The sequence below is a fragment of the Erythranthe guttata genome, chromosome 8, assembly GCF_056151865.1.
Source record: "Erythranthe guttata isolate IM_541 chromosome 8, IM_541, whole genome shotgun sequence".
Classification (NCBI taxonomy): Eukaryota; Viridiplantae; Streptophyta; class Magnoliopsida; order Lamiales; family Phrymaceae; genus Erythranthe; species Erythranthe guttata.
Genome location: NC_142540.1, coordinates 22,644,368 through 22,657,732, shown reverse-complemented (window position 1 = coordinate 22,657,732; position 13,365 = coordinate 22,644,368). Strand labels below are relative to the sequence as shown.

The 13,365-nt window shown below is 35.4% G+C and overlaps 1 protein-coding gene across 1 annotated transcript; it reads left to right on the top strand.

The window, feature by feature from the left end:
* Positions 1–2,837: 2,837 nt before the first annotated feature.
* LOC105965088 (vacuolar protein sorting-associated protein 35A) lies at positions 2,838–13,144 on the top strand. Its single transcript, XM_012989602.2, has 22 exons — positions 2,838–3,155; positions 3,251–3,347; positions 3,441–3,564; positions 4,088–4,273; positions 5,177–5,264; positions 5,439–5,495; positions 5,587–5,676; positions 5,760–5,882; positions 6,012–6,086; positions 6,151–6,210; positions 6,986–7,102; positions 7,914–8,153; positions 8,227–8,292; positions 8,459–8,545; positions 9,746–9,835; positions 11,182–11,271; positions 11,406–11,474; positions 11,552–11,632; positions 11,756–11,863; positions 12,041–12,144; positions 12,260–12,373; positions 12,478–13,144. Exons 1-22 carry the CDS (start codon positions 3,063–3,065, stop codon positions 12,686–12,688), a joined length of 2,370 nt encoding a protein of 789 aa, XP_012845056.2. The 5' UTR covers positions 2,838–3,062; the 3' UTR covers positions 12,689–13,144.
* The last annotated feature ends 221 nt before the right edge of the window (positions 13,145–13,365 follow it).

Genomic DNA, 13,365 nt, shown 5'->3' with positions numbered 1-13,365 from the left:
GGCAACGACGATATCACTCCTAAATTGATTGTTACGACCTTGGATGCGGGAGCGGCGGAGGTCTTGGTCGTTTTTGGCGGTCTTGGAGGTGGAGGTGGTCGGATGTGGTGGTGGTGGAGGACTAGGCGATGGTGGAGGTGTTGCTTATGGCCAATATCGTTGTTATCGTCGTTGGCCACCGGCGACAACGGTGACGGAGGTGGCGGCGGTCGGAGGTGGAAGCGGCGAACCCGGCGGGAAAATAGGGAGGGATTTCGGAGTGCAGAAAATCGTACGTCTTCAGATCTGGAGAAAAAAAAATCGAAACTGAGAGGGAGGGGGACGCGACGACATTGGTGGTGAATGAAAGAGAGAGTGAGGGAGGCGTGATGGTGGTGGTGGTGTACAGATCTGAAAAAAAGAGAGAGATAACGAACAAGAGAGAAAGAGATTTATGTGGAGACGAATTAGGCGGCAGCCGGAGTGACAACAGCGGCAACATTGTAGTCCGGCAAGGGGTACGGTGTGTGTAGGAGACGGAAACATGTGGTTTTGGGGAGGTTTGGCATCGTAGCTAGGCGTGACGGTGGAACCCTAGGTGGTGGCGACGATCGGTGGCTGGGTAAGCGGATTAGGGCGCTGGTGTGAAAAAGAGGAAGGAGGGCGGCGACAGTGGTGTAAATCTCAAAGAAGAAGGCGATGGCGGTGGTTTTCTGATCTGGAAAAAAAATTTATAAAAGAGAGATAGGATGAAAGAGAGATGAAGAAAGATACAGAGAATGAGAAAATAAAATTATATCACGTTAAAAACCTAGCACATATAGGTACTTTAGTCTTATCATATTTGGTCAGGGGAGTCTCACTAATTCAAATTTAGATTTGAGTTATGGGGAATGTCTTTAAAGCCATTTGAGTTTAATTCAAAATATTTCCTAAACGAGGGGTATTGAATGTTATCACAAAGTTAAATACAACAATAATGGGTACACAAGTGAATTTTATCTTTATATTATTAACTAAAAAAACATTGGTTTACTTTTAACTCATCATTCCTTAATGATAAAATAAATAAATACATAATATATATATATATATATATATATATATATATATATATATATATATATATATATATATATATATATATATATATATATATATATATATATCTCGGTAAATAGCAAATAAACTTTTTGTGGTTTTGACAGTTTGCACATGACCCACTTATGGCATGAAATTATGCACATAACTCCCTTGTGGTTTTGACATTTTGCACATGACCCTCTTATGGTATGAAATTAGCACATAACTCCCTTAAATAGAAAACTGGAAAAGACTAAATTATCCCTAAAATTTAGCCAAATTGCAACCATACCAATTATTTATTGGTTACTCTATCAAGTCGAAATTTCTTGTTTTAATTTAAAAATTATTATTCTATAAAATGAAAAGCGTAATGTACTTTTTTTGTAAAAGAAAAAATATAATATATTATTGTGTGTTTTTTTTTTAAATTTTACAGCACATATTTTTTTTTTAATTTAATTTTCATTTCAACTTTAGAGAAATGTTTTTTTAAGATTTTTCCAAAAGAATAAAAAAAATATAGACTTTATTTCTTAAAAAAATAAAAGTAGGTAACAACTATAATATAATATATTATATAGAAAATAGTAATATAATAATCATAATTAATGATAATATTGAAGTTTTTCAAATTGATTTCTAAAATTGAATGAACTGTCAAGTACAATTACTAGTATTATATACTTTTTGTTAGGGCTGGGCATTTGGGATCGGGATTCGGGATCCCGTCCCGTCCCGATCGGAATTTTACTATTTGGGACTAAAACTTCGGGAATTCGGGATTACGGGATTCGGGATTGGGATTAGGAACAAATACGGGATCGGTATTAGGGAATTGGTTCAATCCCAATCGGGATATTTTAATCCCGAATTAGGAAAAAATGAAAAAAAACTAATAAAAAAACACACACACACACACACACACACACACACACACACACACACACACACACACACACACACACACACACACACACACACACATATATATATATATATATATATATATATATATATATATATATATATATATATATATATATATATATATATATAGTCAAGGAGATGAGAAATACAATATATAAAATATATTGTTTCAACTTATTTTTAAATTTTTAAAATTTTATTTGTTCCAAGTTTTGTTGTAAAAATAAATAAGGCAAGAACAATAGTATGTATATAATATATTCAAGTTGGTTTAGTGTATAAAATAATACTAATGGAAAAAAGATGCAATATTTCTTAGTTTTTAGGCAAAATATGGGATTTCCCGATCCCAATCTCGATTCCCGAAATATTTAGGGATACCGATATAACCGGGATTTAATAGTTTGGGACGGGATTGGGATTTAAAATTTCTATCCCGAATCCCGAAATTCCGATCCCGAAAATCCCGAATTCCCGAAATTCCGTCCCGAACTCACCCCTACTTTTTGTGCTGTAAAATTAAAAAAACACAATAATATATTATATTTCTCATTTTAAAAAAATTGCACATTAAGCTTTTCGTTTTATAGAATAATTATTTTTAAATTAAAACAAGATTTTTTGACTTGATAGGGCTAATTCAGTCGTTTCCAGTTTTCTATTGAAGGGGGTTATGTGCTAATTTCATACCATAAGACGTGTGCAAAATGTCAAAACTACAAGGGGATTATGTGCCTACATAATTTCATACCATAAGTGAGTCATGTGCAAAATGTTAAAACCACATGGAAGTTATGTGCCTAATTTCATACTATGAGGGGGTCATGTGCCTAATTTCATACCATAAGGGGGTCATGTGCAAAATGTTAAACCACATGGGGGTTATGTGCCTAATTTCATACTATAAAGGGTCATGCGCAAAATGTCAAAACCACAGGGGGTTAAGTGCTATTTACCCTAAATATAAATTTCCTTTTTTGTTTTTTTCAATTTCATTCTCTCAGTACCTTTGCTAAATTGGTTGAAGTGCTCTAGAGAAAGAAAAAGACAGAGAGAGAGAGAGAGAGAGGATGATCGCTGACGGAGTTGAAGACGAAGAAAAATGGCTCTCCGCTGGGATCGCCGGCCTTCAACAGAATGCTTTCTACATGCATCGCGCTCTCGTACTTGCATTTCTCCCCTTTCTAATTTCTCTGATTCGGTTAAACCCTAGTTTTTTGAATTGCAATTGGGCCTTTTTTTTTTTTTTCTGGTTTAGGATTCCAACAATTTGAAGGATGCTCTCAAATACTCCGCTCAGATGCTTTCGGAGCTCCGTACTTCGAGGCTTTCCCCTCACAAATACTACGAACTCTGTGTGTAACTACAGCCTTTCTGTGTCGTATTTCAATTTAATTTTAGTTGATCTTTTTTTTCTGGATCATATTTCTTTTGAGATTGATGTGTAGATATGAGGGCTTTTGATGAGTTGAGGAAGTTGGAAATCTTTTTCAAGGAAGAGACAAGCCGTGGCTGCTCGATCGTCGAGCTTTACGAGCTTGTGCAGCACGCCGGCAACATCTTGCCCAGACTGTAAGGACCGTTTGCTTTTCTCTTTATTGAATTTCGTATGCGAAGTGTTTCTTTTTCTTGTTTGCTGTGGAGAGTTGCATCTAAATTTATCACAAGTGCTTGTATAATTGAAAGTCAGAAGGTAGATGTCGACATAGGCAACAAAACTAGATTGTTAGTAGGAGTATCGTGTAACTGATAATGCTTCAATCGCGTGTTTTACTATTTCTTAAGTTCCTCATGAAAAGGCAATTCCACTTGTCTAAGATTAAAAGATCTTATCATATATATGCACATCCGTTACGAACTATACTCATGAATACCAACCACTTAATTGTTTTTAACAACTTGTTCAAAATATCGCATATTTTATGCACAAGACTCCATATCCCATGGTTTCTGAAAGTTGGATCTGCTTAGCTTACCCTTGATAGTAAAAACTTCATTTCCTTGATTCCAACTGTGGTCTCAATTTCCTTAATTAAAATTATGTCTACACAATGAAGTTGGTTATAACAGATATTTATATGTCCTTTTATCGTAGATATTTGCTCTGTACCGTGGGTTCTGTCTACATAAAATCCAAAGAAGCTCCTGCAAAGGATGTTCTTAAAGATCTTGTAGAAATGTGTCGTGGAATCGAGCATCCTCTGCGTGGGCTGTTTCTAAGGAGTTATCTGTCTCAAGTCAGTAGAGATAAACTGCCTGACATTGGTTCTGAATATGAAGGGTAAGAATGTGATGTGGTATTATATACTTCTCTTTGAATGTATCTTCCAAAGATTTCATGTATTAAGGTTCATATAAATTTGTGACGACCTATAAAGTAACACTTATTCCTATTTGAAAATCCATTTACATGATATATTTGTCATGAGCTTGCATTTACGTTTTACACTTTGCTGCATATTAACATCTATCCCATGCCCGATCTGCCTCATATTTGAACAATAGTAAACTAAGTTCCGTAAACGTCATAGAAACAAATGGCAGCATTTTCTGGTACTTCATATATTATTGTCTTGTTCTTGAAATTGTACTTTTTAGCATGGTGTTCCTTTAGATAGTTATGTTACATATAGCAGTATAACTTGGTCGTGGAGGTTTAGGTATCTGCCTGTCCGATTTTATTTGTGAAGGAGTATGAAACCAGTTGGGGATGGCTTAGCAGTTAGTACTCCTTTTGTTTATTGTCAGTGTCAGAAATTGTGTAGGTAATATATACTCGAGTATAGTTCTGATTCTTAATCGTAGTACTGATTCTTTACTCTTTAGATAGCATAATTACGGGAGTTTAAATTTAATAGATTGGTTCTAGGGATTAAGTCTTAATTCTAGGTTTAAATTGGACATATGCTTGTATATATAATTGTATATAGTATTTCCAAATTATAATATTCAGCATGATTTTTTTTTTTCATTTTCACATACTATGAATCATGTAATTTAAGGACCTGTTTTCTTATGTTCTTACGTGTGCATACACTGAACTGTTTATTTTCTATCTCTCCCTCATGGTGGGTCCTATTTTTGTTTGTAATTCTGCTGTTTGTGCATGTTATGTTTATGCAATCATCTTTTTTGGAACTCCTAACGGACCTTGTTTGCTAAAATTGTTCCTTGACTCTGATAGGGATGCTGATACTGTCATGGATGCTGTTGAGTTTGTGCTCCAAAATTTCACTGAAATGAACAAACTTTGGGTCAGAATGCAACATCAGGTGAGATAGGATTTGGCAAAATCTTGTAGCTGTTCTCGTAATGGATTTAAGTTTCCTGTCATGAAGATAAAAGTAGATCATGGGAGCAAGTTCATGTCTATACTGTTTTTTTCCTTCTCGAAAGGTTTTTTTCTGCTCACGTTCTCCCTTGCTATTGGGCCTTTTAATTTGCAGGGACCTACACGGGAAAAGGATAAAAGAGAAAAGGAAAGGAGTGAGCTACGTGAGCTTGTAAAAATCCTCAATCTTCGTAAATTTAGAATTCTTCACAGTGGTTGAATGTACTCACACACTCTTGTTTTGTTCCACTCATTTTGGTTAGGTTGGTAAAAACCTTCACGTTCTCAGCCAGATTGAGGGGGTTGACCTTGAAATGTACAAAGAAATTGTGCTTCCCAGACTGTTGGAGCAAGTAATTGTTTTCTTAGGTTGGATTATTTGTTAACGTTTGTTTTACTTGTATTTTGATTTTATGAAACTGTGATGTGGCTCCAGATTATTAACTGCAAGGATGAGCTTGCACAGTATTACTTGATGGATTGCATAATTCAAGTCTTCCCTGATGAATACCACTTGCAGACTCTTGAAACCTTATTAAATGCATGCCCTCAACTTCAGGTAGGTACTTTTTCAGCTCTATTATATGCAACGCCTAAAAAGTGTATGCTAGCTCTCAATGCATATTGGTATTACTGTTGTATCACTCATCATGCTAAATTCTATTTTTCCTCCTGCACGCTTTTCCAGTCTTCTGTTGATGTGAAAACAGTGCTTTCTCGTCTAATGGAAAGGCTTTCAAATTACGCTGCTACTGGTGGAGAAGTAAGTAAATATGAGTTAATGAAATTAGGTGTAAAGGATTGTGCCTCACGACTTCATGCTTCAGGTCTTAACTGAATTTTTTCAAGTGGAAGCTTTTGCAAAACTGAACAATGCCATAGGCAAGGTAAATTTTCTGTTTCCATCTCACTTTCAATGATATGTCGAATTCAATGGTGATTTGAATTGTTTGAATCTAATGATTATTGTCTGTTTATTGTCTCTGCCTAAACAACTTGAACTGATAAGAAACATTAATAACTTCGATTAAAAGAATTTAAATTCAATATCTAACATGTCCTGTAAATATTGATATGGTGGTCAATGGTTATGATGAATATGGTTCTTTTGTTGGAGCATATGTTTTCTTGATCTCTTAAACTTATTGTGAAGAAAGAGTTCAATGCTATTTTAAATTGCCACATAAAGTTTCCAAGAGTTATCGTAGATTCTACATGCTCTGGCTAATATATGAGTTCCATCTCTATCACGGTACAAGACTTCGAGACTAACCATCTACTAGAAAGCATGGTTAATGCCTATTAAGACACCAAATTTCTTTGGGCTTGATTCGATCTTTGCATCTTGTAAGTCTTGCTCGCTTTGAATTAATGACACGTGTTCATGAAGCATTAGAGATATTAACTGACTTGAATATCTCTTTAGTTCTGCTTTGTGCAATTTTGATCATTTGAAGGTTGTTATGATTGTTTCTTGTCTACATACGTATATCTTGCATTCCTTTTCTGGTTATGCAGTTTGTCTCTTTTAGATGTCATCGCTACGAATAATAACACAATTTAGAAAAGTGTTGCTGTGAATTGACTTGGACCACATTAGGCTTTTTCTCTCCCTTTTTGGATTTTTCGCTTCCATTTAAGTGATGTCAACTCTTTATGCAGGTGATAGAGGCACAAGACAGTCTGCCTATTGCTGGAGTAGTAACTTTATATGCATCTCTTTTGACATTTACTCTACAAGTACATCCTGACCGGCTTGATTATGTTGATCAAATCCTGGTAAGTTCTTTTATAGCACGTAGTTTTACTGCTGTCCCCCTGGTTGGCTTGACTATTGTGGCAAAACATTGTTTAATTACCATCCTGATTGAATGAATAGGTATCTAGTACGCTTCGTGTAAATGGTAATGCCTTGTACAATATCATGAAGTTGATTTAAAACCATGTGCTTCTTCCTCTAAAAACACATAACAAAACCTTCCTGCTGCCCCTCTTCCACCCTGCAAGAAACGGAACAAAGAAACGAAGCCAACAGTTGATATTAGTCTATATCCGGCATTATATTATTAGTTGGCGCATTCTTTATATTTAGCAGTTGAGTTCCTAGGTATTTGACCAAGTATCATTCAGTTCCTAGAGAAGCTATCACTAAATTTCCTCAAGAGGGCGATAAGGCGAAGCGGAGCAAAAAGGGTTTTATATGAGATGGGAAATGCCAAGTATTATTAAGAACTGTTAACTCGTATCACTTTCTCACGTTCTTGTTATTCACGATCCACAAAGTCTGTAAATATTGGTGGTAAGCTGATGTATATAGGAATTATAATTTATTGAGTTCTATTGAAGAGCTCGCCTCTTCAGAAGGTAATATTGCTTTTTCACTTGTCCTTCGCTGTACTATAAAATTCTGTGATGACTTTGATTCTATCGAAAAACTTAACGTTAATCTTACTTTTCCATGTGGCCCTTAGTGTTGTAGAATTCTTTTAAGAATTGCATATGTGAGTAATATGAAACTCGTGCTCGAAGTTTTTGTGTTATTTTTTCCAATGTATCTATACTAACCAAATCCCATTCACCATTCTTGCAGGGAGCATGTGTATTAAAACTTTCAGAAAGAGAAAAACTTGATGATAACAAAGCAACAAAACAGATAGTTGCACTTCTAAGTGCTCCACTCGACAAATATAAAGATATAGACACTGCATTAAAGCTGTCTAATTATCCCCGTGTTATGGAGTTTCTAAATGATGGAACAAATAAAGAGATGGCCAATGTTATTATACAAAATATAATGAAAAACAAGACTCGCATTTCAACTGCTGAGAAGGTATAATTTTCGTAGTTTCCTTCCATTATGAATTTTTGGTCGCCTCTTTGACCCTGGTTTACTTTTCTTATAGGTGGATGCATTGTTTGAATTGATAAAGGGGCTCATTAGGGATTTAGATGATGTTCATAATGATGAGGTAGTGTCTAGATGTTTTTTTTATCAATTTATGTGTGGCTTAAATTGGCATGTTTCTTTATTTTATTTGGTGTCTTCTCTTCTAATTTAGGTTGAAACATAAGCTACCCTTTGATGGTTTTTATCATTATTTTCTCTGAGGTACTTTATTTCCTATGTATAATCAGCTTGATGAGGACTTTCAAGAGGAGCAGAATTCTGTTGCACGTCTTATACAAATGCTGCACAGTGATGATCCAGAAGAGATGTTGAAGGTAATCCCATTATTTATTGATTGGTGCTTCAAGTTGATAAGTTTGTATCTGCAACCCTTTCACTTCTGTTATGTATATTGATTGGCTTTCTTCTTGACTTTTTCAATTTGGAAACTCGAATGCAATTTTTTTCTCATGCTTTTTACTATTATTGCAACTCCAATATATACACATAAGTTGGTATCTGTTTTTATACACCTTGTTGCCAATATCTCCATACGTTTACAGCCAGTCAGGTATCTCTTTTTATACACCTTAGAAGTTGCCAATATCTTTATAGTACGTGTATAGTCAGTCACAAGTTGGCATCATCTGACTTGTATTGATTTGTAGGTTAAACATCGAAAGTAGTACTCTTGGTTAATTCTCGCCTCAACATTAAATTTGCTGGATATATTTCCTTAGAGATGTATAATCAGATGGAGCAATATTAGCAGCTGCTACTCTTGCCCTTCCTCTCCTTCTTACCCTTCTATACATGAAAAAAATGTCCCAGATTATATTATTCTCCTCTCCCTCTATTCAAGTTTCTGCTCAAATGTTGCAACTCATGAAAAGGACACTCCAGTTCCTCTCTCTCTCTCTGAGAAGGGTACTATTAATTATTTCTATTATTTAGTATTGCTTGAGTAGAGCTCCCTGAGTCTGTAAGTTCTACAGTATTTGACTGGGCATGACAAGAGCCTTTTAGACTGGCAAGGATCCTTTGCCACTAGTTGACATAAAGCATTTTGGCCCCTGATCACTTTTTAAGCTTAAAGCATCACATAGTTGACGATATCACATTCCATGTAATTTTAACATTGTCACAAGGCGAGATATAAAATGAGAATGTGGTTCAGCAACTAATATTTTCAATTTATATTGAATTAATATAAAAGCATCACACCTCATTTCCAATCAAATTGATTTGATGTAAATACAAATAGCGAGACACATTCTATTAATACATATACATGTCTAAGATATTCGACGGTCTTGTGATTTCATTTTATTATTGGCATTCTTTATAGTTACTGTTATTTTTGCAATGATTCTTGTCAGATCATTTGTATCATTTTTATTCTGCATGTCTCACCGCGGAAATATTTTGACGCTGGATTTTGCGATTGATTTTGTGTATACATTTTATGTTAATCATTTTTGTTTTCGTTTGTTTGCTGCTTTATTTTCACAAGTCATATGTTTGTTGAGTTTCAGATAATCAATACTGTGAGGAAGCATATTTTGACCGGAGGACCAAAGAGGCTTCCATACACGGTCCCTCCACTTATATTTGATTCTCTAAAGGTATATTATTTCTCAGCTATATCCTATTTAGTTCAAATTTTATGCTTGATCCTTCTCAGAACAAATCCTATCAACTGTACAGTCATGACTGCAGTTGTTCACGCTATGATTAATTTTGTTTTCAATGTAAAAGAGCATGAACACTCATTTTGGTACTTGTATTTCATTTTGTGGCAAAGACAACTTAATTGTGCGAAATGAGGCATGCAGTCCTAGTTGCCCATAGAGTGCCATTTTTCAAACATGTGGTTAATGCTATTTGAGATATACCTGTAAACCTTTTTTCTCTAAAACACGGATAAGCTTTATTTACTACATGAACATTAAGGTAGAGTTTAGTTGCAAGTTAAAAAATCAATGAACAAAATGGTTTTTTTAAATATGAGTTTACAGAAATGCTTTCAGATATCAGTACGGATTCGATGAAAATGCATAATATGTGTCTAAACTATTCCTGGCAGCAAGGTCAGCAAGCTCAACATAAACTACCTCCCACCATTATTATTTCCGAATAATAAGACTAGAAACATTTGACGGCTCTTATTTCCTAATGAAAGAGAACATATGGCCTGTTTAAAAAGAAAAGAAAAAACACACTATGGCTGTATGGCTTGTTAAAGTGAGCAGCATCCTTCATGAATTCTCATCAGCAGAATTTATGAATCCTTTAAGATATCAGTATGGCCCTGTTGCTCATTTTCAATTTATAATGGAGAAAAGGAGATACATTTCAGGCTGAATCAAAGGGTGGCTGTTGATTCTAAAGGAGGGTGGAGATAGAGTGGCAGTTGTGGGCATGTTTTATAATTCAACTTATAGAAGTTGTTATCTCATTTGAAGAGTTTCTGAATTCAAAGTAATGGACAATTGTGCAAGCTAGTGAGTTTGAAGTCGCTTGTGAAGCTCTAGCTCTGAGATATATTTTCTCATGAATCTATTTGATAAGAGCACAATAAGATGAGTCGGGCATCTCTTTCGGCCCTGCAAAACTAAAAGCAAGTTAAAGAAAATTTCAATTTACAAAATCCTATACCATTGACTCACAGTTTCTGCCATTCAGTCCGCGTAATGATGAGCTGTAACATAGAATCATTAAGTTTTCCGTTGCATTTTTGGTTGGAGATATGTTTGTGTGGCTTGTGATTAGCATGAGTAAGGGTGAAAGTGGCCACTGTAGAACTAGGTCCTGTTTCCATGGGTCTATAATAAGTAGACGCATGTTTTTATGTAAAAGTTCCACAGTATGTGATTCAAACTCCTTATCAATTCCCCAAAGCTAATATCTATATGATTAGCACAATGCTTCAAAATCTATTTGCACTTCTGATGTTCTGTCTCATGTGCAGCTAGTACGGCGACTAGAAGGCCAGGATGAAAGTGCATCGGGCGATGAAGCATCAACTACACCAAAGAAGATCTTTCAGATAGTGGCACAGGTGTTAATGATTTTACCTTAGAATGATCCTACGTTGATTATTGGCTGCTTGCAAATATCTATCTTCTTCATTAGTTTTCAATTTAGACCTTGTGATTTTAGTTGGCAATAAAATGACCGGTTTATTTATTGTAGACAATCGAGGCTTTGACAAGTATTCCAGCACCTGAACTGGCTTTAGCATTGTATCTGCAGTGCGCTGAGGTATTTCTTTCTTCACCTCAAACCTTGAATTATCTGTGTTTTATCTGACCTGTGGTTACTAATCTGTTCATTATCAGGCTGCAAATGACTCTGACCTAGAACCTGTGGCATATGAATTTTTCACCCAAGCTTATATTTTATACGAAGAAGAAATTACGGTAAAATTAACAATTTTCTATTATCACGTGCTTCTGTGTAGTAGCAAATAAATTTGTTGATTGGATGCAGTTAAAGAGCCCACATATGTTATAATTTCACCGGTGGATGTATTATTTTCGTAGGATTCAAAAGCTCAGGTGACTTCCATACACCTAATAATAGGAACACTCCAGCGGATGCATGTCTTTGGGGTTGAGAATCGAGATGCGTTAACACACAAGGCCACTGGGGTAAATTATTGTAAGCCCTATCTAGTCATAATATTATTGTATGTGAACCCCGGACGATGAATAACGGATAATACCGTATTGAGTTAGTATATTAATATTTATATGTCGCAGATCTTTTTGTTGGTATATAGAAATGAAACTTATAGTCTGTTCATTTATCTTTAATTTTGTCTCCAGTATTCTGCAAAGTTGTTGAAGAAGCCAGACCAATGTAGAGCTGTTTATGCATGTTCACATATGTTCTGGCTTGATGAACACGATAGTATCAGAGATGGAGAGAGGTACGATCTACTAACATTTATTTAATGCAAAAGCGACGAAAAATGCGTTGATTGCATATCTGATTGGCTGTATGTTTTTGTTCCAATCGTATGTGATTGCTGAATGTTTATTCAGGGTCTTGCTTTGCTTAAAGCGTGCCATAAGAATTGGAAATGCTGTTCAGCAAATGTCGAATGCAACTAAAGGCAACAGTGGATCAGTCGTACTTTTTATAGAGATACTGAACAAGTGATGAAGCGACTCATACTATTTCACCTTCTATATGCAATTTCCATTATATTTTCTGAGAAATACTCATTCCATTTTTTTTTGTTGCTAATTTATTATTGTAGGTATCTCTACTTCTACGAGAAAGGAGTTACACAGATAACCGTCGAATCGATCCAAGGCCTGATTGAATTGATCCGAAGCGAGATGCAAGGTGACGGTTCATCATCAGATCCAGCGGCAGATGCTTTCCTTGCAAGCACACTGCGTTATATACAGTTCCAAAAGGACAAAGGTGGTGCGGTGGGGGAGAAATATAAGCTCATAATTGTATAATTCTTGAGAGTTTTTTCGGAATTAAATTTTCATAGCTAAATATAAAAGTATAACCGGTGGAGGCAAAACCCAATTTGGATTCTTCCGACACCCGGAGAATGTGTCAGCCTTTCTTTTGGCTGAATGAAAAAGTGTGGCTGGCTGGCTCGACAAATGCTAACATCCATGGAGCACTGCTACATGAAGTGTTGATACTTGTAGTAATTTTCTTCGGTAATAATGTTTGACATCGTTTGAGAGAGTATGTCTGAATTGTCGAAATATTATTGTTCACGGAATTATGTAACATCCTTGGTACATATATTTTTTTTTTTATCTGTAATTTTATCTGTATCCAAAGTTTTTACCGAGTGTTGCTTAGTTGAGGCATGGGAAGGCTTGACGCTAAGAAGTCTCTTGACGGTTTTGTATTCGAGTTTTTTTTTTTCTCCCTAATGAAGCATTTGCGTTACTGTATATTTTCTGCATAGAATTGTAACTCAGGTAACTCAGTTTCTAGCAGTTGTGCATGCTACAGCCGATTCATGATACCAGCAGCAAACCGATACTCCTTAAAATATTTCAAGATCGTGTGAATAAACAATGGTAAGTTATACATCTAGACACTGAAATTTGAAAAAATATTCAAGTTTCTCTTAAGGTTCGATTCAGTCAACGTTATCGTTGATTTGCATGAT